Genomic DNA, 26104 nt, shown 5'->3' with positions numbered 1-26104 from the left:
ATACCTCCCGAACTAAATGTCGTACAGATCTCTTATGTCCATGATTTTGGTGTTCATGTTTAATTACAAAATAGATAACATGTATGTATGTATGGTCCCAAACTGGTGGTTCGAGAGGTTTGCAAGAAATAAGCTCTTGTCTAATAGAACACCTGACTCTCCATGGCAGTAATGGCAAACATATTTTCACATACTCTCGCTCATGCAGCAATCAAAACTGCAACACAAATGTTTTTCTCCGTCTTATAAAATACCTGCAAAATACGAGAGGTAACACAAACTATTGTCTTAAAAGTTCCTTCCGCCAGGACACAGTTACCTTCCAAATGATACAGATTTTTCTTTTATTAAAAAGAGACTAAAAACTAGTCATCACATCTTTTGTCTAAGAGATCAGTATGATGATGTTCTTAGCTGCAAGGAAAGTAACACTGATTACCTAACAGAAATGAACCACGAAAACTTCCATTCAACAGCAAACTTAGAAAAATGTATCACCCATAGGAAAACAAATGTTGAAGGTGAAACAATTAACTAGCTGACAATGAGATGGATCAATACTGAGACGGCTGAACCATTTGCTATCCAATATAAAACTACTTTCTCGCCAGAAATGCCATTTGGAAAAATTAATATCCCCACAAAAAATGGAAACTGACCTTTAGAAAGTCTAGCTGATGTTCCACATGGTCTTCTTTATAGTACATGAAGACTGATCTCCATGGTGTGCGAGAGGGGGGGGGGGGGGGGGGGGAGACCGCATTTTCTACTTGTACATTAAGTACTATTTAATTACTTACATTAATACTTGTGATTTTTTCATGTAAAATGGTCCTGCTTGTGTTTATTTGTTTCATAAAATTGCCTGTTTTCAAACCACACAATATTTTGTCAACACCTTTCAGTCGGCAGTGTGACTCACTCCATACAAAGCAGTTTTTCTTATGGGAGAGACAGCCATTGAATTTTTTTATATATTTATAAAGTGCTGAAAACGTAACCTTAACATCAGTTTATTCTAAATATGCTGAAAAATTTTAGAGCTTTTTTTAAAATAACTCAATAACTAATTGTTTGTACTGAACATTTTCATTTGATGTAGTCAGTCAGCTTGGCTTCTGAATGCCCCATACATGCATACATATATACGCACACCCACTTTTATAATTTGTATGGATGAGGTAAAACTGTGTGGTTGTGCAGCAATTCTGGATGTTCTTCCAGATGCAGTGAAATACATTGCAAGTTATACTGCATTTAAGTACCAAAACAATGATAAATTGTTAGGTATTCCAGTAGCAAAATGTGAATTAGAAGAGTCTATTGCAGACTGGATATCAATTACATCTCACGATGATCATTACTCTCCAATACGAGCATGGAAAAACAACATGTTGCAGTTTGAAGGAGAATTTGTTGATTTTAATGGAAACAGAGTGCGCAAACAAAAAAATGTTGTAAAGTGTCTGTGCTCTATTTTGAAACAGTTTCCACACAGTTATTGCTCTTTATGTAGGAAAAAGAACATTCATTTAAGGATTAGGTCTCTGAATCAATAAGCAAAATTGGAAACTATAAAGAGATATGCACAAGGAGGAAGCTGCTATGGATTTCACCTTCATCTGATAAACGGCAACAGAAATGTGGAACAGTCTACACTACCATCTGTTTCTACACCAAACAAGTGAGTTATGTTTCATCTTAATTATCATTTCCTAATGTGTAATACATCTGTCATGCCACTTTATTTAATTTGTTCAACTATGTATTGAACCAAATTGAAAGTAAAATGAATGAATAACACCCCAAAGCAAGTGTGGTGCAGTACATTTACTGAATAATCAAACTGCTGTGCTATGCTATGCTGTGCTGCCTCACTGTGATGTCAGCGGGCTCCAGCCAATAGATCGCATTTCTGCTGGAATGTCCCACACCCCCATTCCCACCTCCAGCCTGATACCCCTTGCTTTCAGATGTTTCATGCCATACACACCAACGGTCACCTGACCAATTAATCTGGAAAGGCCATTTATCGTCACTCAGTGAATGTCCAATTGTGGTATTGGCATGCAAATTCCAGCCTTCACCACTGAGCTGACTGTGCCAGAAATTCTGTAGCAGCGACTTAAGACTATGTCATACACACAGGATGCAGGCATTCAAATTTTCTCTTAGCTTCAGTGTAGGTCAGTCTGTCTAGCGTCTTGTACTCCACGATTTTCCTTTCGTTCTGGAGAATCCTGCAGTCAGGCGAGCAAGGCAAATGGTGCTCTCCACAGCTGACACAGATGGGAGGCAGGGCACATGGAGTATTGGGAAGTGATGGGCGTCCGCAATCTCGGCATGTGACGCTAGAAGTACAGCGGGAAAACATATGGCCAAACTTCCAGCACAGGGGAGGGATATAGGGCTTTACATCACACCGGTAGACCATCACCTTGACCTTCTCGGGCAATGCATCACCCTCAAAGGCCAAGATGAAGGCACCGGTGGCGACCTGATTATCCTTCGGACTCCAGTCGACACGCCACACGAAATGTACACCTCACCGCTCTAAATTGGTGCGCAGCTCATCATCGGACTGCAAAAGAAGGTCTCTGTGAAATATGATACCCTGGACCATGTAAGTGATGGTTACAGAAATATCCCCCAGCTTGTCACAAGCAAGTAACTCCCATGGCTGGGCAGAAGATGCTGTTTTGATCAAGACTGACCCAGATCTCATTTTGGACAAGTCCTCCACCTTCCCAAACTTGTCCTCTAAATGCTCAACAAAAAACTGAGGCTTCATTGTCATGAAAGATTCCCCATCAGCTCTCGAACATCTAAGGTACTGGCGCGAATAAGATCCGCTGCCATCCTTAGCATGACGTTCTTCCCATGGTGTGGCCAGGGAGGGGAATAATTTGGGGTCATACTTCTGTGCGTTGAATTGAGCTCATGATCGCTTAGAGACGGCTGGTGTTTCACCACCAGTAAGAGATGATGGACTACGCTTCATCATGTGCCATCCGCCCTGATGCCACCCACTCTGACCAGGGGCGCTTCCCACAGGCGCAACCCAGCCGTAGCAAAGGCCACCTGGCAGGATGGCCATTGCCGGGAGTCCCGATACCCCGGAGGATGGGCATCTACCCCTTGGCATACATAGGGAGATAATGGCGCAGGCATCAGCAGAGCGATCCCTGTGTGGTCGGGGGGCTACAACCAACAGGGTATGTGGCAGCCCCACCACAACGGACTGGCTACCGAGCTGGATATCAGGTGCAAAGAAGTCCATGGTCATCGTCGACGTAGAAATTGACACTGCATAGTGCATGGTCAAAAATGAACCCAGGAAGGTGTGCTCGCCCAAGAGATGGAGAATGGGCAGGACTGCAATGCAGCAACAAGAAAGTAGGCTAAAGATCTCAATGCACGATGGACACGATCCACCTTATAAGGCACCCTTCCCCAGTTGGCTCGCTCTTCGGGAAAATCCGAAGAATGGAGATCAAACCCTACAGAGGACCATCACATAAAGGCCAAAACGTGTGAAACTCCTTTCAGTCACTTCGTATGACAGGCAGGAATACCTCGGGCCTATTCTAAACCCTGGACCCACAGAGGGATTTCACAACCTTTAACTGAGGAGGAAGCACGTACTGAATTATCTGCTCAAAAACTTGAGAAGCCCTCCCATGCTCAATATTTATTTTGCAATAATACTGAACCTCTATGAGCAGTATTGACAGTCTGTACAATATATTGAAGGAGACTAGAGAGCTTTAAACAATTCTGACACACATTCACTATATGGCAATGTATATTGTACCATGTAAGGGCAGTGATGTGCAATAAACAGCAGTTCCTACTGAGATCAAGAGAAATTCAATTTACACTGAATGAATTTCTGCAGAGAAATGAAAAAATTAGATGACAAAAGATCAGGGCGTGTGCTGGAGTATGTATATTAAAGCATCATGCAGTACTTTGTAAACAGGCACAAACTTCATTTCTCAGATGCCATATACCTCATTGTCCAAAATGGCAGAGGGAACTGAAGCCCATGTGTCATGATAGTCAGCAGAAAAGTTTATTTTACTTATAGCAGTTTTCAGAATTGGCAAATAGGATCAGGGCAGCTGTCCTGTCAGCATAAATGTTTTTCTTCCTTGCACTCCACAGACATCAGATCACATAAGCTTTCAATTAGTAATCAGTAAATAATTGTTTTATTTTATTTTATTTTTTTTTTGCAACAGTTGTTACAGTAGAGGACACACAGAAAACACAGCATGTGTACACAATAATTTACAATTTCCTTGTTTAATTTTTAATTAGTTTTTGTTGTTTATGAAGCTACGACACAGTGAATGAGCCAGTGGCCCATTGAAACATGTACTGGAAGATTTTCAGGCTAATTTCATCTATTCTGCATAATTTCCGCTTGTGTTTTGCAAGGCAAGCAACAATACAAATGAGTTCCACATTTTTGCGCACCAACATGTTCACTACAAAGGCATGAATATTGCGCAATTGTATTGTGCTGTTCTTGGCCTTGCACTTTCCTGCAATATATTGGCACAATATTACTGCGCATACATATTAAGTGTGTGAGGGCCCCGTCACAAAAGGTGTTCAATAATGTTGAAATATGGTGCCTGTTGAACTTAGCAGAGTAACAAATTATTCACATATTGATTAAACCATTCTTTAAGAATGCCACTCTTTGAATTGGGACACAATCATCTTTAAAATTAAATTGTCTGCTAAATTTTTACAAAAAAATCTACTAAAATTATTAGACGGAATGTGTACAAACTTTTACTTACATTTCCTAAAACTACAGCTCCCTGTTCTTTGTCTGTATCATCATCATCATCATCATCATCATCATCATCATCAGCTTCAAGAACCTGAACTACTATACTCTCTCCTGAGAGTGTCAATGGAAGACTCTTTGTGACCTTGACCGGAACAGGTGTCTGTGCTGGTATAACCAACACTTTATCATCATTTGCCTGAAATGCAGAGACCACATGAAACTGCCAAATGACATATTAAAGTATTCAACATTTTTAATATTTATTTCAGTAAAGAAATAAGAACCACAGCAAAGTGAATTAGTAGATAAAAATGAAACACACAAAAGAAGTTAGGAAGAAAACTGACAGAAAAATATGACAAAAGTTTAAAAAAATTTGATTTCTTGTTGGTTTTATATAGTTTTATGTTATCTCACACGAAAGTGGATGAAGGTTATGTCACAATGAATTGAACTTGAAAATAGCAATACAGGAAATGTGGTGCATTCAAGGTATTCTCACACTTTTTGTTCAATTGATTTAAATATTATTATTTTGGTCTACTTAAAAATCAGTTATTAATTAGGATTCTCTCTCTCTATTACTTTTTGAAGCATTTTCTGGCAAAATTGTCTGTTCTTGTAATAGGGCACGTAACTGTTACTCCAACAACCAATAGAAGATCTCACAGCATCCTTATCACATTATACCTAATTATTCCATTTGTTTTGATTACAATCATGCTGTCTCTCCAACACAGCCACTATCACTAAATCTATTAAGCACAAATGTATTAACAAAAGGCATCATACACCTCTCTGTCATATACATGAGAAGAAATTAGGACATTATCATTTTTATCCATTATTCCTTGGTCATAAACCTATATAACTGCTCATAGTTTAGAAATTTTATAGATTAATACCTGATGTTTGTACTACTGCACACTGTTCTTTATCTCAGAAAAAAAAAAAACCTGATAAGACATCAGCCCTAGGTGACCACACAATGCCAACCCTTCACTGTTTCACCTACTGCCTAAAACATCATTGAATGAAACTACTGGAAGAATATGCAAACTCAGTCATTAGTGTCAGCATTCAAAACAGAAACCAACAATTTTCCTGCAAGATGACCGGCAGCTGTTTCCAGAAAAACCAGTTTTTCTGTCAATGACACCCAGTCATAGAACATTAAAAAATACATCCACAACTTTCCCCTGTCTGCATGGATGCTGCATTTCATTTTAAACAATGCTATGGTGCCAACTGTACATCTCATAAGCAAGTAAATGTACTGTGATAACAGAATGCGACTCTTACCTCATTAAATATAAGACAGCATACCATCACCATTAGTTTGGAATTGTAGTGGATCACTGCTGCTGTCTGTGAGAAATATTGTCACATCAAAACAAAAACACGACACTTAGAACTCAAAGCATGTTTATTATCGACACCAAAGTACCCAGACCAGAACTGACCTCCTGCATAGAGACTACAGCTATTTATACAGACATTTAACACTCCAGATTATTAAAACATTACAAACGTAAGATATTTCTAGAACCTCCCAGAAATGATAAACACTAAATAACAAATAATTGCTGGTGGTCGGATCTGAACTCGTGACCAACAGCACACCCGCTGACGATGCTAACCACTACACTACACCACTACACTTCACGTGCCACAGCTCGCTTCATCATTAGTTCTCGCTGGAGCAGACTACAGCACCCTAGATCTAGATCTCGTCAACGGTCCTCCGTATGGCAGTGCTGGTGGATTCTCACGTTGTGGTCACGTCATTATATCCCCTTCACTAGTACGAGCATCGAAAGTAGCCCCTCCCTTCAAAGCTCCAGGATCCTCGAGTCGGTCTTCAGTTTTCTCGAACCTCCCACCGTCAGTGTGTGTCTCTGGAGTGTACCAGGGCTTCACACAGAGGACTCGTGCTTTCGTCTTCGTGACAAAGGGTTACAGTTCTCAATGTCATACGTTATTATGCGACACACGATTAAGGATACGACGAGACCCAAACTAGGACTACAGTAACATTTTCAATAGTCTCACTATCCGCACAGGTATAAAACTCCGTACCGACTCCCCTCGGCTGTACTTCACCGGTCGGTGCTCGGCGTTAAGAGTGCATTCGGTATTTAATCTGGGCATACAGGGTTTATATTCGAGCCAGCTGCTTTGCTCCTTCGGTCTTTGTAATGCGTTTCATTTAGTCATCCCGAGTATCGTCCAGCCGAAACAGGAATAGGGTATCCATAGTCATTTTGGCCTCGCAACCACAGAACAGAAAGAAAAGTGAGAAGCTTTCAGTTTCTCGCTTCGCTCAGTCGTGTGCGAATGTCACTACAGGCAGTATCGATCCCACTCTCTCTGTTCCGTGTTGACGTACATAGAGACCGTACTTGCCAACCTGTTACTAAAGTGTACTGCGAGGCCATTCGCGTGTGGAAGGCGTGCAGTATTTTCCCGGTCAGCCTTGATTTTCTAATGTTCTGTCAGCATGTCCGTAACTGAGAAATACTTTGCTCCGTCGAAGAAGTCCAGGGTGTCATCGACACACAGCAACGGACAGACATCTTCCTTTGTGATATTGTTCAGTACCCGAGATCTGACACAGAAATGCCATGTGCCATCTTTGCTCTTCACAAGGACTGTCAGAGAAGACCATCGAAGAGGACCGAGGACACACTAAACATTCAATGATGTTACCTCGCAGCATCATTTCCACTTCCTCCGGGATCATCCGTCATTCTACCAGAGAAACTTTATACGAGTGCTGGCCAATCGGTGAATTATCCTTAGTGTCGATTCGGTGTTTTACCATAGGCTGCTTCCCTGGCTGCTCTTCACTCGGGATTTGAAAGCGTCCGAAAACTGATGCAGAAGGATCACAACTGACACTGTCCCTCGGTGACGTCAGGTCCTATCGGCAGTTTGATACTAGCATCCTTCCCTGTGTCGTCTGTAGTGGTAGTAGAGCACGTTTCTTCACCGGTGTCACTAAGCTGACCCTCCTGGACTGGTTCGGCTATCTCTGAGCATGTACCTTTAGGGACGAGTTGTGGCTGCTCGTGACACTCCTCGCCCATCTAGAATGCTTATTGTCACTACCGGTTTGTAGATTTCTTTCGGGAGATGTCTCGACGTCGAGGAAGGGGTAACGACGACTTCGGTGGCGAACAAATGCCCGGAAGCAATCTTTGTTATCTGTGGTTGTTGAAATAGCTTTATCAGTCTGGAGCTCTGATCTTCCACACTGTGATGCCTGCAGCAAGTTTCCCCTGAAAATAATATCGTGACTTTGTTCTGTTTAAATGACAAATTTTAAAGGCCGTGTTCTGTTATCGATAGTTATTCCTGCAATATGTGTTCCTGTCAGCTACACATATTTCCTTTTTGTGACTTCCACACAATTATTTTCATATCACAGAATGCAGTATTCTTTAGCTAGCAATAAGCATTTGACATAACAGAAAAAGAAGCCCCAGAGTTCACTAGCACCTGACGCAGTCGGCCGTGAATGATGTCAGTGAGTTTTCCTGACATCTCGATAACTGTTGTCCGCAGACGATTTTCATCTGTGGCAGCCTTTCGGTGGTTAGCCGAGTGGCCAGTACCTCCGTACAGTGACAGGAAATGCCTATGGCGTGTTGGGAAGTGACCCATTGTGGATACAGTGATTAGCTTCGGTCCACAGATCGACTGTAATCGTTTGCAGTTGACTGGTACGAATAGCACTGTTGTGATTGCTGATGTCTTGTGGCATAATAGTCATCTAATAGTCTTCTTCCGCTGCAGTAGCGTACAAAGTATCCACGCCACCAACAGTGAAAACAAACTGTTTGTTGTCCTCCACCCTCAAATGTCTGTTCTTCTGCAGGGCATTTTACATGGTGGATTAGTTGGTTGTACCTGTGTTAGTTGGATGCTGGGTTATCATCTGACAACAGCAACATAAGTCCAAGTCCATTTTTCATGGCACATCCCACAGGTGGTGGAGATTAGTGTCAAAGAACAATACACTTCTCCTTCAACATTTTCTATTACCTCCAGATGTATGGGGTGTACATTACTGGTCACCAATTCTTGAGTGTACTTGGTCTGACAGTTCTGGCTGCCACAAAATGCTGTCTCTCTTCTCTTACAATCTGGTATATGAGAGTAGTGAGATCATGGTGTTCTTCTTTAACTTCCACAGGGACTACTTTCAGGAATCAACCATCTTCCTTTCTATTGCTTTTCCTTGATGTGCTTGTACCACTTGATGAATTCTTCTGTTGTTGTAACATTCTGTTGATTGTCACCAAAAGTTTCTTTCAGTTCAGCCTGAAATTCATCCCTGGTATTGAGCTCATCTTCTTTGTTTTATTTATTTATTTATTTATAATGTATTTTACATGTACTACATAGGACCATATTAAGTAGCAAATCTCCATGGTCATGGAATGAAGTCAGTATATGAAATTGACTTCAGAAAAGTAATAACACAAAAAATTAAATACACACAAATCCCATGCAGATGACAAGCTGCGAGTATATACTAGCATAATCAACAATATAATACAGAATTAACTTAATTGTTTTCCAGGAACTCCCTGAAAAATTGAAAAGAGCGAGCCATGAGGAAAGTCTCCAGTTTAGACTTGACAGTGCAAAGATTACTGCTACGGTTTTTTAATTCTTGTGGCAGCTTACTGAAAATGAATGCAGCAGAATACTGCATGCCTTTCTGTACAAGAGTCAAGGCGCAATACAAATGCAGATTCGATTTCTGCCTACTAGTTGCTAATTCTCGGAATACACTCATATTGTTAACAACAAACGACACTAAAGAAAATAGACACCCATTAAAAAAAGTTAAGCATATAATTGGTTCTCGCATCTCAAAATAAGATAGATATCTTATACTGTATTTTTTGATGTCACGGAGTATTATGCAAATGAAAGCTATACATTCTCTTGGAACCAATTATGAAATGAAAAAGGAACATTTGGGAAAAAAAGTTGCAATGACCTCCAACATCAAAAAACATTAAATGGTTTGTATAGCACACTGTTCAGTAATGCGTAGGTCCTCAACGAACCCTCAGGCACTCTTGAATGGGACAGGGCGCGCTCAGTACCAAATCATTGCAGGCCTCTTGGGACGTTTGTCCCACTCCTCAATGGCAGCATTCCTGAGAGCTTCAGTCATTAATGGAGGATACTGACGACTAGAAATCGCTCTTTTGAACACGCTCCATGTATGCTCTATGCAGTTGTATCAGGGGAGCATGCTAACCAATCCATTCCTCAGATCTCACATCCTGTCAGATACCAACACACACTGTGAAGTCTCTGCAAAACAACTGACTATGGGTTGTAGAATGTTGTTTTCATACACTGCAGTAGTCATGTTGCCTTCAATTGGAATGAGTGGTGTGCGGTGGCCCTACACGATACCTGGCCATAATAAAATTGAGCCACCGGATTGTTGGTGACATTCCACAGTCATTTAGAGATGTCTATATTCCCCTTTTCGCCTCCATATGCAAATAGAGTTGTTGTCAGGATGCAAGCCTATTTGCAATTCACCTGTTAACAGCATTTTGGTCCATTGGAGTCGTATCCAAGGTTCACGTGCTCTAGCCCCTCTTACGCAAGCACCCCTGTGATGTGGACGAAGTGCTAGAGTCTTGAGAGGTCTTCAGCTGTACGAACCCCTATCATAAAGTCTGTTGTGCACAGATTGGGTCCTTGCGGTAACCCCCGTGGCTTCTTGAAGCTCATGACACGGAGTAGTCACTCTCCTTATAGGGTGTCTCTGTGCAGATATCATTACATACCGGTCCTGAGCTGCTGTAGTTTTGCGTGGACGGTCTTCGCGATGTCGATCCACTATTGAATCCATTTCCTGGAACTTTTCCACAGTCTGGAGACAACACTTTGATTAACATGAACAATATTCACAATGTCAACTTGTCTTGTGTTTAATCCCACCTATGTGACAATTTTGATACAGTCTGCCATGGAGAGCCTGTGCTGAGGCATTCTGCTGCATTAAGAAGCACACGGACAACTGTGCATTCATAGCTCTGGTGTACTGTATTTGTTTACAAGCCGTGATTGCACTGCCCCTGATGAGGTAAAGTGGCAACGACAAATGAGTTCACATTATGTACACAACCACCTTCATACATACACATAAAAGGAACGCCCATGAGGGAAAGTGGCAACGACAAATGAGTTCACAACATTTACACAACCACCTTCCTACATAAACACAAAAGTAATGCTCATAGTGATTATTGGTAGGTAATTTGCAAATATGCTTAACTTTTTATGATGAGTGTATATATTGAGATGCCAATGTCAAAGTTTCAAGGCTCCTGAACAGGGTTGACAAGAGATTCTCAAACTTACACAACATATTGATTGAACTCTCTTTTCTAAGCCAAAAATACTCTACAATACAATGTCATAGGTCACAAGTGAATGGAAATAAGCAACTTAGACTAATTTTCATGTTGGGCTATCACGTACTTCAGATACTGTTCTAATGGAGAATATAGCAGCATTAAAAGTAAATACATAAAACTGCAACCAGTCACTTTTTTGAAATATTTATTTATTCATTCCATGAACTGGTTTCCAAAACTTTTGAGGCTCATCTTCAGATGGTTTTCCAGAAGTCACATAACTATTTCAAGCATAATGCTGGGCGCTAGTTTGCAACAGTATGGGCAGCTTTTGTTGTTAGTATCTATTTGACTGCTTCCATTGTGATGGCCAGTTCATTCCACATCACTCAATTTTACACAATATTGCACATATACACTGTGATAATGAAACCTTGCCAGCATCTAGCATGTGCATACATATTGTGGGAAAGTGAGTGTTGTGGTACCAACTGGTCATCACAATGGAGGCAAACAGATGGATACTAACAACAAAAGCAGCCCATACTGTTGCAAACCAGCATCCAGCATTATGCTTGAAATAGCTATGCAACTTCTGAAAACCATCTGAAGATGAGCCTGAAAAGGCTTGAAAACTGGTGCATGGAATGAATAAATAACTATTGCAAAACAGTGATTGGTTCCAGTTCTGTGTGTTTACATTGAATAAACAGTCACAGGTTCTAAAACATCTTTAATGGTTGAACTTCATCAGTAGTAGCATTCAATTTTTGAACAAAATCCTACCCACGGGCTTTCCATGACAACTTACCATCTATCTGAATACCTACAGATTTAAATTGTCCAGACTCACTAATCATATGCCCATTCTGTGTAATCAAAATGTCAGTTTTTGTTGAATTGTGTGTGGTGAGTCTGATGCGGACATATAAGTACCAATTTGTTGGCAAGGTATTAGTGTGGCATTCGTGCCTTTCTGACATTCGTGCAGTAAATGCAGCAAGGTAAACAATGGCGACATTATTACCCAATGCGTCCAAACAGGATCAACGTGGTGGTGTTCTTTTCTTAGCAACGGAAAAACACATACCAGTAAACACATACCGGTAGACATCACATCGGAGAATGAAGAATATTTATGAAGCAGCATGTCCGTCAAAAACCACTGTTGTCTAATGGTGTGTGACAAAGGGTGCTGTTACTTCATGGTAACGCATGTCCCAATATTGCATAGGGGTCATTCCCCATCAAATCATCCAGAACTTTTAGGAAATGACACCCATTGACAAGCAAATCCTTGAAATTTTGGGTAGCAGAAGTTTACCTAGATATATTCACATTTTCAAAATGTAAATGTTGTAGGTAAATTACTTTTTCACTTATCACAAAAAGAAGTTGTATAGATTCAGGAATTCAAGCTTTCATAAACGAGCTCCTTTATAATTTAAAAATGCAATAGTTTGTACAGTTTTTGCAGTGGAAACTTGATATTTTTTTTTAGTTAAGCCTTTAACTGCTCTGGACGCGTTTATGCACGCCACCAGTCCTCCTACCTGGTACTCTGAACATGCCTACGCGTAGACACGTTCACAGTACCAGATAGAAGGACTGGTGGCGCGTGTAAACACATTCAGAGCACACACGGACAGGTACAAAGGCACACGCATTAACATGTCCAGAGCAGTTAAAGGGTTAAGGAGGAATATTTATATTTTTATAGTCATGTTTCCTGTAGTACATATCCATCATCTACATCTCAGAAAAAATTGTAAATAATTTCTTTTAAACAAAATCCATGCATGGACATTATAGCTTTTTTTTAAAGGTATTGCCTCCTCACAGATACTTTTGAAAAATTTACAAACACCATGAACACACTACGTATTCCATTATGTCATGCAAAACGAATCAGTTTGTAGAAATAATGCGAAGTGTAAAAAACAACATTACTGTAAAAGAAACACTTAAGTTGCTAATTGATGACTACCATGTCACCACTAAATTGCTGGAGTTGGCTACGCTGGATTTCCCTGGGAACAAATCATATCTGAGAACACCGTTTTGCTGCCACTATATGTATTGCATCATCCAGTTCCTTTGATTTTGTGTCACGTGTCCACTGAGCATGCAGTTCTGAGCTCTTGTACCGAGCTGTACACAGAGACAATTATTGGTTAAAAATTCAATTTTTGCAGTTTTTAACTATTCGTTCCAAAACAAAAGTAAGTCCCCTAATGTTACAATAATAATGTGAAATACTTTTGTAATGAAACAATGGGATAGAATGATTTTTCATTAATTAACTACTTTTTAGGTTACACCAATCATCTTTTGAATTATTTACGACAAATATTGGTATTATGACTGAAGCATCATGGAAAGTACAAGTAGGCAGTCTTTTCTTGGACAGTATCTGCAAGATATATGTGATAATGCCCTAACTTGTGTGAATGAACTGACTAGTGAAGAATAAGAGCTTTTATTATGGCGAAGCAATGGTCATTCATACTGTGATTTAAGTGTTTCGTGTGTGTGTGTGTGTGTGTGTGTGTGTGTGTGTGTGTGTGTGTGTGTGTGTGTTAAACACAAAGACAAGTACCTGCACAGATTCTCTCTACATAAGAAAATTTGCTGTATTCTCTCTATTTAAAAAAAAACTATCCTGAAAGCAAAGTATGATTCTCAAAATTTGCTTCTCTTCGACCAAAACAATGTATGCTTGCAGGATCATCAGGAACACATACCGTATGTGTGTGCATTTACCACCAAAATGTTAAATTGCTTCTAAATTCCATTTCTATTAGGAAACATACCAAGATCTAATTAAAATAATAACATGTGATATAAATAACAGTCTTTATGCTTCATCTGTGTGAAAAATGCCCCACCAGTTCATTGCTTCAAACTCACCTAGAAAATGAAATAGAAGACTATGCTCCTGATGAGATGGTTCAATACAGTCAATGGGTATCAACTCATAGAATGACTAACTGTTCACATCACTTCTCTATCAGAATCCTGCGACAAACTAAGAAAATTGAAAAATTACTCCACACTCTTATTTCTCAATCACAGTCTGATTATATGAAAATGAAGAAGGATCAGTGTTAACTTTAATGGATTTCAGTGAAACTTGCAATTTTGTTGTTAAAGATGAAGTACAGGGGTACCATTGGATCAATGGCAGCTGCACTCTTCACACTGTCCACGTATATCACAAAAAGGACAAACAGTTGCATGCAAAAAGTATTTGTATTGTTTCTGATGACCTAGAACATGATGTTGCCTTGGTTTACCAGCCTCAGAAACTGTATTGAATTTTTTAAAGTGTGAATTCCCTGAAATTCATCTTGTGTATGTTGAATATTTCACTGATGGTTGTACTACACAATACAAAAATGGTAAGGATTTCAGAAATATCTGCTACCACGAACACAACTTCAACGTAAAGTGCAGTGGGTCATTTTTTGCTACCCGCCATGGCAAATCTCCCTGTGATTGTACTGGTGGCAGTGTTGAAAGACTTGTTACAAAAACAAGTTTGCAAAGAGTTTATAAAGATCAAATACTTACAGCTTCACAGGTATTTGAATTCTGTCACGAGAACCTGCAAGGCATTTCAATTCTCTTTGTTTCAAAAAATGAAATGGTACAAGCAAGACATTATCTTTCTCAGCACTTCCCAAGTGCAAAAACAATTGCTGGAACACGATCTATGCATCACATTGTACCAATATCACCAACCGAGATTGGAGCAAAAAGGCTGAGCTGTGATACAGATTTTAGTATTGTGGATGATTTCTCAGATGCACTTGTGCCACTAAGGCCAGAATGCACTGTGCAGCCCAACTGCTATACTGCATGTGCATGAGACTCTTCTTGGTATTTGGGAATTGTTGAGAAGGTTATTTGTGAAGGATATGTTACAGTAAGGTCATGCATCACCGTCCTCCTATTGGCCTGATAATGATATTTGTGATGTTTCTTTCTCTCATATTCTGTGTGAAATTGATATCCCCACAGCAACATGCCGTACTTATTCTCCGAGCAAAGAGTCCTCAAAGTTGGTGGAAGAAAAGGGGTTCTAATACAAAAAAATATTATCTAAGCATTGAAAGGTCTCATCACGTGTAGTTCTGAATCAACTTGAATGCAGATTGCAGCACCAGCATTTTGTGCAGTATTGACAATATTGGTTTTTGACAAAATGTTTAAATATTATAAACAAAATGCTATGATTTCTACATTGAGTTAATTTGGTTGTGGCAGAGGTAAGAAAGTGTTCATATGTCATGTACTGTACAAGTTGCTCCATATTTTATAAAGTGTAATTTTTTTTCATATATTGCAATTTTCCTTCAATTTGGATATTGTTATGTGTACTTATGTGTGTATGTGTGTAAGTAGGACAATGACAGAAATCTCAGCAAGGAAACCTGGTCATCAGGAGGTGGGGAGGGAATGAGAGAACCAACGGGAAATGGTCACTACACAGAGGTCATCATGTGGCGGCCAGGAACGAAGGAGGAGAGGGGAAGAGAGGAAATCAGTGGCAGAGGTGCCACATGCAGCACTAAAAGAGTAGGGGAACCATCATGAAGATGACACAGGTCATGGTCTACAAGAAACTGGTCGAGGAGGAACCCCTGACTAGATGAAGAAGCACTGCCCCACAAAGGGTGATAGGCACTAAAATCCCAAGGAGGAGGAAGGGAGGGGTGAGTTGCCGGAGAGCATTTAGGGCAGCAGATATAGGTGGCCTGGCAGGGAGCGAGATAGAGATTGCAAACTGTGATGGCAGAGTCCAAGTGGACCCAAACGGCAACCGCTTCCAATGTGGTATGAATGAGACCCATGTACTAACAATATCCATACAGACCAACATGCAGACACCCTCAGAAGCCCTCAATGGGCCAACCTGGTTCTGACAGAAAGCACAGAACTCAGTAAGGGACAGTAAGTGAGCATTAGTAAAATGAGATTCCTCAAGAACAACACAAGCTGATGAGTGAAAGGCAATACGGGATTGCAACTCTGGGAAGTGAAGGTAGTATTCGTTACAGTTCCTCACTGAGCGGGTATCGAAATGGGAGTTGAATGGGCTGGAGCCAGTCACGTCACATAAATTTGATGTCAGACTCAGGTTGTGAGTGGGGGAGATGACACCTACAGGAGACATTGTAGGAGGGGGCCTTGTCCTGGTATTTATGTTTTCTCTTCTTCTCTTTCATAGGTTGAGGAGGGCAGAACACAGAGGGAGAGCACGATTTGAAAGATCCAGAACTGAGAAAGAGGAGGCAACCTTGGGGCACACAGACTGTATGCCCTGTAGCCGAGTTGTGGTAGCTGATGCTGATAGGAGGGGTCACGGGAGGGACACCCGTCACTCTTGGGTGCTGAAGAAGGGAAGCACTTCTATGACCGAGGAGGTGGAGTGGCACCCAGAAGGCAGAGCGTGAGAACCACAGGGGAGGGGCCAAGCAGAGGGGGCAGGACTCTGATAAGAGACACATAAGAGGGCAAAAGGATATAACAGAGGCAAAAATTGAAGACATCAACACATCGTCGATCCAGGAACTTATAGTCTTGTATCTTCCTTTCTTTCTTGTAAGCTGGGCAATCTAGTGAGCACGAAGTGTGATGGTCATGACAATTTATGGACACAGGTAGCAGAACACAGGGGCTCCCCCCCATGAAGTGGGTGGCCACAGCCACCACATAGAGGGTCTGCTGTACATTGGGAAGGCATGTGCCTGAAACCCAAGAACCAAAAGCAACTCGTGGGTGGCAGGCTATACAGGCTCACGTCACACCAATCTCTCATAACCTTGACCTCTTGAGAGGGTATCTCCCCAAAAAGCCAGAATAAAGGCGGCGATATTGGTGTGGGCATTTTTACGAGCTTTCTGCACATGTTAAACAAAATGAACACACCATTGTTCCAGATTAGCCTGCAGTTCCTCATCAGTTTGAAGGATGAGGCCCCTATGGAAAATGACTCCCTGGACCATATTCAGAGACTGGTGATGTGTAACAGACAGCGGGACATTGCCAAGATGATCACAAGCAAGAATAGCTGCAGATTGGGTGGAAGAAGAACCTTTGATCGACAGGGAACCCAACTGCATTTTCCACAAAAAATAGCGGATTTGTGGGGGTGAATGTGTCCCTGTCCATCCTAGTGCAGACCCAGTAGCAGGGAAGGTGTTTCAGTCCAAGCCGGCGAGCCTGGACCTCCTCCCAGGGTGTGGCCAGGGAAGGGACGGTGGCAGAATCATGAGAAGCAGCATTCAATGATACATTACTACTTTAAGACACGGCCATAGGAGAACGGCCAGGTTTTTGGAGCTCGATATGCCTCTTGTGCAAAGTATTCACCTCGATACCACTCACTTCGATCAGGGGCTCTCCCCATGGACGCCACCCAGCCATGACAAGAAGCATCTGGTATTGTGGCCACAGCAGTGAGTTCTGATTCTCCAGAATAACAAGCAACCACTATTAGGCACATATGAGGAGGCAACAGCTCAGGCATCAGAAGTGTGTCCTGTGTTGTCAAGGGGGTCAGTCAGATGGGTACATAACAGTCCCACCACACGCGCTGGCTAGACGTGCTGGTGATCGAAGTGGAGGGGGGCTACGGCAGGGAGGGAAGAGAGGAGGGAAGTGGGCAGAGGAATCCATGCCATAGACACTAAGGAGGGAGTTCTTCCCCAAATGGCTCACACTACAAACAGAAAATTTAGATGTAAATGGAAGAAGGATAACTGCAGTCAGCTGCAGTGGGACATTAAGTGGAATCATCTTAATGTCCCTGTGTAGCTGACAGCAGTGACCGCCCTTCCATTTACAAATAGTGTTCACAGTTGCAGTAGCTACGTGGTGTGTGTTCTTTTGAAGGAACAAACACTACGCATTCACGTAAGTCTGGACGGGCAATGGATCCACTTTCTTCAGTGTGAATGCACGAAATACATCTGACCTCCTGTGGGAAACTGAGTAGCGACGGGAGTATAATTGACAGGGACTGCAGATAGTTACCGCTTGGCGGGAGTGTGGATTGGCCGTGAGACGTACCAAAGTAGTTCACGCAGTTGCGATAATGCTGTGTCGTGGATGTCGCAATGGTTATCGCACCTCCCTAGTAAGCAGGAGATCCCGGGCTCAAATACCGATCCAGTACACATTTTCGCTTGATACCGCTGATTCCACTTAATGTCCCCTTCCAATTACATATAGTGTTCACAGCTGTGGGATCTGTGTGGTGTCTGTTGCTTCAAAAGAACAGACACTACACATTCATGTAAGAAAATTTAGAAGTGGGGTCAAACCACAAAGAGGGACCAATAATGCCAAAAAGGATGAAAGAGAAAAAGAGAGGGAAACAAAACTGCAAGGAATACAGAAAACCAGATGGATAGCCAGGTCGACGTAAATAAGATAATCAAGGAAGGGGGAGGAGGTGGCAGCGGGGAAGGAGAGAAGGCAATGAAAGGACACTGGGAAGGAACTGCAGCCCAGGAAGGAAGAATGGTTTGCAGTAACTTGGGGCCCTGTGAGCACCATGCACGAACTCATGGAAGAATTCTGAGCCCCCTGGGGCATGTTAGTTGAAGTGTGCAAGGGCAGTGGGTTACCAAATAATGAGGCCAGGATGATTATGGGACTGGATGATGTGTTTTCAAGATGACTCATCTGCAACTATTGCTTGGTAGTCATACTGACATAAAGGATTGTCCTGCGTTTGCAGCAGAGTAATGGCTGCTTTCACAGGTTGCCTGGCTTCTGATGGGGTAGGAAATGCCTGTGACAGGACTGGAAGAGGTGGTGCAGCGTGGATGGATTGGGCAGGTTTTGCAGCTTTGTCTGCTACACGGATATAATCCCTGTGTCAAGTGGTAGGGAGTGGCATAGGGATGGACTAGCATGTTGTGTAGGGTGGATAGGTGACAGAACACTACTTTAGGAGGGGTAGGAAAGATCTTGGATAGAATGTCCCTCATTTCAGCGTAGGATGAGAGATAATCAAAGCTCCGGGGAAAGCTATATTTCAGTTGTTCCAGGCCAAGGTGATACTGGGTGACAAAGGGGGCGGTTCTTTGTAACTGATTTTTGGGGTGGTGGAAGGATTGAGGGTGTGTGAGGATACGGCACAGGAAATCTGTTCATTGACTAGGTTCAGTGAGGTGGGGGTGGGGTTGAAACTTATCTACATTCCTTCACAACCTTAACGCCTTTTCCTCCCCTACGTTTCACCTGGTCCTTCTCTACCAAACGTGTACCCTTCCTGCATGCTGACATCCACCTCTCTGATGGCTCCATCCACACTTCTGTCCACATTAAACTGACTAACCACCAACGATACTTGTATTTCAACAGCTGTTATCCCTTTCACAAGAAAAAATCTCTCGCATGCTGCGTAGCCACCCAAGGATGACATATCTGCAGTGGTGAGAACCCCCTTGCTCAACATGCTGAAGCCTTCACAACGGTTTTCACAGACACATGATACAACCCCCATCCCCAAACCTAGTCCACAAACATATTTACTGTGCCATTGCCTCACACATCCCCAATCCTACCACAATCCCTACAAGTCAGTTACAAAGCAGCACTTCCCTTGTGAACCTGCATCACCCTGGCTGGAACAATGGAACCATATCCATCGCCAGGGCTATGATTATATCTCATCCTGCTCTGAAATGAGGGACATCCTACCAGAGATCCTTCCCATCCCTCCTAAAGTGGTGTTCTGTCACTCACCCAAACTACAGAACAGCCTAGCCCATCCCTATGCCAACCCTAACTCCCAACCCCATGACACAGGGATTATATCCCTGTGGCAGACCAAGGCCCAATCCAAGCACCCAGCATGTTCTACCCCCATCACAACCACTGCATCTGCCGCAAAACAGCATTGGCACCATTAGTCTATTTTGTGTGTGTGTGTGTGTGTGTGTGTGTGTGTGTGTGTGTGTGTGTGTGTGTGTTATACTCTAACTCTTCAATGGATAACTACAAAAGTCTGCAAGTGTTATTTCTTTTGTCTGTGCCTGTCAACATCCCAACACTTCTGCTTTTCATCGAGTGGTCTTTAATCCTAAAGTTTAAGTTCTTTATGTGATGTAAATTTCAACAATTCCATTTCAACTAGTTTTCCACTATAATTATTAGCTTTTTACCTCCTTATATGAAATACCCTTGTTTATGACAATGTGAACTTAAGTTTTCTTCTTGAAATATAAAAATGGATTGTTATCACATCAAGGAATTAGTTATATTTAAAAACAAAGATGATGTGACTTACCAAACGAAAGCGCTGGCACGTCGATAGACACACAAACAAACACAAACATGCACACAAAATTCTAGCTTTCGCAACCAGCGGTTGCTTCGTCGGGAAAGAGGGAAGGAGAGGGAAAGACGAAAGGATGTGGGTTTTAAGGGAGAGGGTAAGGAGTCATTCCAATCCCGGGAGCGGAAAGACTTACCTTAGGGGGAAAAAAGGGGTATACACTCGCGCGCGCGCGCACACACACACACATATCCACCCGCACATACACAGTGTCACAGTTTTGTGACTGTGTATGTGCGGATGGATATGTGTGTGTGTGCGCGAGTGTGTGCCTGTCCTTTTTTTCCCCCTAAGGTAAATCTTTCCGCTCCTGGGATTGGAATGACTCCTTACCCTCTCCCTTAAAACCCACATCCTTTCGTCTTTCCCTCTCCTTCCCTCTTTCCTGACGAAGCAACCGCTGGTTGCGAAAGCTAGAATTTTGTGTGCATGTTTGTGTGTCTATCGACGTGCCAGCGCTTTCGTTTGGTAAGTCACATCATCTTTGTTTTTAAATATATTTTTCCCACGTGGAATGTTTCCCTCTATTATATTCAAGGAATTAGTTATATAGTAATATCTACATCTACATCCATACTCTGCAAGACACCTGATTGTGTGTGGCGGGGGGTACCTTGAGTACCTCTATCGGGTTCTCCCGTCCATTCCAGTCTCTTATTGTTCGTGGAAAGAAAGATTGTCAGTATGCCTCTGTGTGGGCTCTAATCTCTCTGATTTTATCCTCATGGTCTCTTCGCGAGATATTCGTAGGAGGGAGCAATATACTTTTTGACTCCTTGGTGAAGGTTTGTTCTCCAAACTTCAACAAAAGCCAGAGCAAACAAACAAAGACCAACACGCATCAATTAAACAATCAGAGGAAAACGAAATCTTAAGACAGCCACCAGAACAAGCACAAATAGAACACAAAGAGACACACGTGTTAGATATAGAAGAGAAATTTCAGCTGACATATATAGAATACAAAGACACAAATACAGACATCAGACCATTCTTGCATAGACCGCCAAATAGCCCACAAGTCGAAACAACAATAAAAACTATCAACAAAATCATACACAACACAATAAATGAAAATACAACTATGGAAGAGTTACAACTACTGGTTTATATAGGAGCACTCACTACACTAAATATACACACTAGGCAGAGATCAGAACAAACCAATACACAGAAGAAACCCACAAAATCAGCATGGCAACACAGGCTACAGATCAGAATAGAAAAACTGAGAAAAGACATCGGACAGCTAACACAATTTATAAGAAATGAAATATCAGACAAAAAACGAAAAAGGTTAGGTAAAATCTCACAACAAGAAGCAATAGAGCAATTAGATGAAAAGAAGCAGAAATTACAAGCATTGGCCAAACAACTTAGAAGATACAAAAAAAGTGAAAATAGAAGGAAACCAAACCAAACATTCAACACAAACCAAAAGAGATTTTACCAAACAATAGATAACACACACATTAAAATAGACAATCCACCAAACATAACAGACATGGAACACTTCTGGAGCAACATACGGTCAAACCCGGTACAACATAACAGGCATGCACGATGGATACAAGCAGAAACAGACACATACAAGATGATACCACAAGTGCCTGAAGTGATAATTTTGCAACATGAAGTCACCCAAGCAATTAATTCTACACACAATTGGAAATCCCCTGGAAATGATAAAATAGCAAATTACTGGCTAAAGAAGTTCACCTCAACACATTCCCACCTAACTAAATTATTTAACAGTTACATTGCAGATCCATACACATTCCCTGATACACTTGCACATGGAATAACCTATCTGAAACATAAAGATCAAGCAGACACAGCAAACCCAGGTAAATATCGCCCCATAACATGCCTACCAACAATCTACAAAATATTAACTTCAGTCATTACACAGAAATTAATGACACATACAACACAGAACAAAATTATAAATGAAGAACAAAAAGGCTGCTGCAAAGGAGCACGAGTATGTAAAGAGCAACTGATAATAGATACAGAGGTGACATATCAAGCTAAAACTAAACAAAGGTCGCTACACTACGCATACATTGATTACCAAAAAGCCTTTGATAGTGTACCCCACTCATGGTTACTACAGATATTGGAAATATACAAAGTAGATCCTAAATTGATACAGTTTCTAAACATAGTAATGAAAAACTGGAAAACCACACTTAATATTCAAACAAATTCAGATAACATCACATCACAGCCAATACAGATTAAGCGTGGAATATACCAAGGAGACTCATTAAGTCCTTTCTGGTTCTGTCTTGCTCTGAACCCACTATCCAACATGCTAAATAATACAAATTATGGATATAATATTACTGGAACATACCCACACAAAATCACACATTTGCTATACATGGATAATCTAAAACTACTGGCAGCAACCAATCAACAACTCAAACAATTACTAAAGATAACAGAAGTATTCAGCAATGATATAAATATGGTTTTTGGAACAGATAAATGTAAGAAAAATAGCATAGTCAAGGGAAAACACACTAAACAAGAAGATTACATATTGAAAAACCACAGTGACTCCATAGAAGCGATGGAAAAAACAGATGCCTATAAATATCTAGGATACAGACAAAAAATAGGAATAGATAATACAAATATTAAAGAAGAACTAAAAGAAAAATATAGACAAAGGCTAACAAAAATACTGAAAACAGAATTGACAGCAAGAAACAAGACAAAAGCTATAAATACTTATGCTATACCAATATTGACCTACTCATTTGGAGTAGTGAAATGGAGTAACACAGACCTAGAAGGACTCAATACACTTACATGTTCACAATGCCACAAATATAGAATACATCACATACATTCAGCAACAGAAAGATTCACATTAAGCAGAAAGGAAGGAGGAAGGGGATTCATCGACATAAAAAACCTACATTATGGACAGGTAGACAATTTAAGAAAATTCTTTCTAGAACGAGCAGAAACTAGCAAAATACACAAAGCAATCACTCACATAAATACATCGGCTACACCACTGCAATTTCATAACCACCTTTACAACCCTTTAGATCATGTAACATCAGCAGATACGAAGAAAGTAAATTGGAAATAGAAAACACTACATGGCAAGCACCCGTATCATCTAACACAGCCACACATCGATCAAGACGCATCCAACACATGGCTAAGAAAAGGCAATATATACAGTGAGACGGAAGGATTCATGATTGCAATACAGGATCAAACAATAAACACCAGATATTACAGCAAGCATATTATTAATGATCCCAATACCACAACAGATAAATGCAGACTTTGCAAACAACAAATAGAAACAGTAGATCACATCACAAGTGGATGTAAAATACTAGCAAATACAGAATACCCCAGAAGACATGACAATGTAGCAAAAATAATACATCAACAGCTTGCCTTACAACATAAACTTATAAAACAACACGTTCCCACATACAAGTATGCACCACAAAATGTACTGGAGAATGATGAATACAAATTATATTGGAACAGAACCATTACAACAGACAAAACAACAACACATAACAAACCTGACATCATACTCACCACTAAAAGAAGAAATTAACACAACTAATTGAAATATCCATACCCAATACAACAAATATACGAAAGAAAACCGGAGAGAAAATTGAAAAATACATCCAACTGGCTGAGGAAGTCAAGGACATGTGGCATCAGAATAAAGTTGACATCATACCAATTATATTATCAACTACAGGAGTCATACCACACAATATCCACCATTACATCAATACAATACAGCTACATCCAAACTTATATATACAATTACATAAATCCGTAATTATTTATACATGTTCAATTACCCGAAAGTTCCTAAATGCAATATAACATACACCGTACAGTTAAAAGGAAGTGACGCTTGATCAAGGTCCGCGTCACGTCCCATTTTTAACCAGACTTAACGTCTGAGAAAGTAAAGAAATAATAATAATAAAAGTATTTACGCACACCAACCATTCAAAGCCACTCAAGAAGTTCCTAACTGCTGATCTTCACAAGGAGATCATGTGATGATATAGGACTAAATCAGAACTACACTAACTGAGTTCCTTACCTTCATAAAAATTGATTTTGTTACAACTGGGATATCATATGATAGATGATCACAACCTGGGTCAAATGGTTCTTTCAGATAACTACCATGCTTCGCAGCACCCAGGGCAATCAGTTCATCAGGATTTACACTACATAATAACTCTGAATTGGGAAACATTTCTGAGACAGATTGCTGAATTATCGGGATTTTCGCAGATCCACCGCACAGGAGCACCTAAAAGAAATATTTCAGAATTCTGTAGTACACTCATAACATTAGTAGAAATAAGAAAAGGTCTGGAAAGTTAAATAGACATCCAAGAGGGAGCTTATGTAACTAGAAACATAAATCTTACTCTGGTCAATATAGTAATTCTTAAACAATTCAGTGATGTGTAATCAAACAATGGAAACTCCAGAAAAGAATATCAGCAATGTAGGAAAAGACAGATTGCTACTTACTGTGAAGAAGAAACAACAAGTTGCAGACAACACAATTAAAAGACACTCACTTATAGCTTTTGGCCACAGCTTCATAAGTAGAAGGCAAAACACACACACACACACACACACACACACACACACACACACACAGCCACCATTTCCAGCATCTCGGGCCACAATGCTTACGGTAAGTAGCAATCTGTCAGTAATTTGTAAGCTATTTAGCATAACTATAACAGAGTCATGCTGTTTCACTTTATGGATCATTCTGTCCCAAAACTGATGCAGAACAATATATTTCAATAACCAGGTGCTACAATGATGCATCCGTCAGGAAACGAATTCTTGTATACAAATGTTGGAAAACAATAGCGCGCCATCCACTAAGACAAATCTCATACAAACATTATACAAAATCTCAGGCAGAATCATGGACGTATATTAAAGGTGGATGATGTACAAAAAGTGCAAATGGATGATGAGAGATCGTTCATTTACTTGCTGTACAAAAATAAGAGAACGGTTTGCTTCAATTTGTATTTCGTCTTCATTACAAGAAAACGGAGACACTAGTATTTGAAGAGATCATAACAGAGGTGAAATGATATGTAAAGTAGCACACTTTGTTTGACAGAAACAGCTTTGTGTTTCACAAGTGAGTCAATGGAGGAGCAGCAGCAATGCTAGACAATTTGCAGTATGGTATCACTTATAAATCCTCATGCTCTCTAGAGACAGCATCACAATAAGCATGTGCAGTGCAACAAAGAACAACAATTGTATGATGCCTCTTCCCCATTGACTCACTGAACAGTCAATCACAAATTTATTTCAAATCAACTATACCTGTTACCAATAAGGATGAGAACAGCTTCATGTGTAAGACATCTCAAAATATAAACACAAAAGGTATAAATCTGACAGAAAAAACTACTTTACAAGACAAATAAATGTTAGTTTGAGTTGATATCTTCCTTCTAAACGAAGCCCAGCAATCTACGTACATCACAA

General features: G+C 40.8%; 1 protein-coding gene across 2 annotated transcripts in view; it reads right to left on the bottom strand.

Annotated features, from left to right (window-relative positions):
• Nucleotides 1–26104, bottom strand: part of LOC126470773 (heat shock 70 kDa protein 14-like) — a 198111-nt gene that overhangs the window by 3303 nt on the left and 168704 nt on the right. The window contains exons 7-9 of one of the 2 annotated variants that reach the window (XM_050098780.1): nucleotides 24669–24884; nucleotides 4815–5003; nucleotides 4397–4550 (exon numbers count right to left, since the gene is read on the bottom strand). In XM_050098780.1, coding sequence (XP_049954737.1) covers nucleotides 4494–4550; nucleotides 4815–5003; nucleotides 24669–24884 — 462 coding nt within the window. In that variant the 3' untranslated portion in view covers nucleotides 4397–4493. Of the gene's footprint in view, nucleotides 1–4396; nucleotides 4551–4814; nucleotides 5004–24668; nucleotides 24885–26104 lie in introns of those variants that run through there. The other variant, XM_050098779.1, reaches the window with a different exon arrangement.

This window comes from Schistocerca serialis, chromosome 3 (genome assembly GCF_023864345.2).
Source record: "Schistocerca serialis cubense isolate TAMUIC-IGC-003099 chromosome 3, iqSchSeri2.2, whole genome shotgun sequence".
In the NCBI taxonomy this organism is placed as follows: Eukaryota; Metazoa; Arthropoda; class Insecta; order Orthoptera; family Acrididae; genus Schistocerca; species Schistocerca serialis.
The sequence above is the reverse complement of the archived record's forward strand: the minus strand, read 5'-3'. Positions and strand labels throughout refer to the sequence as shown.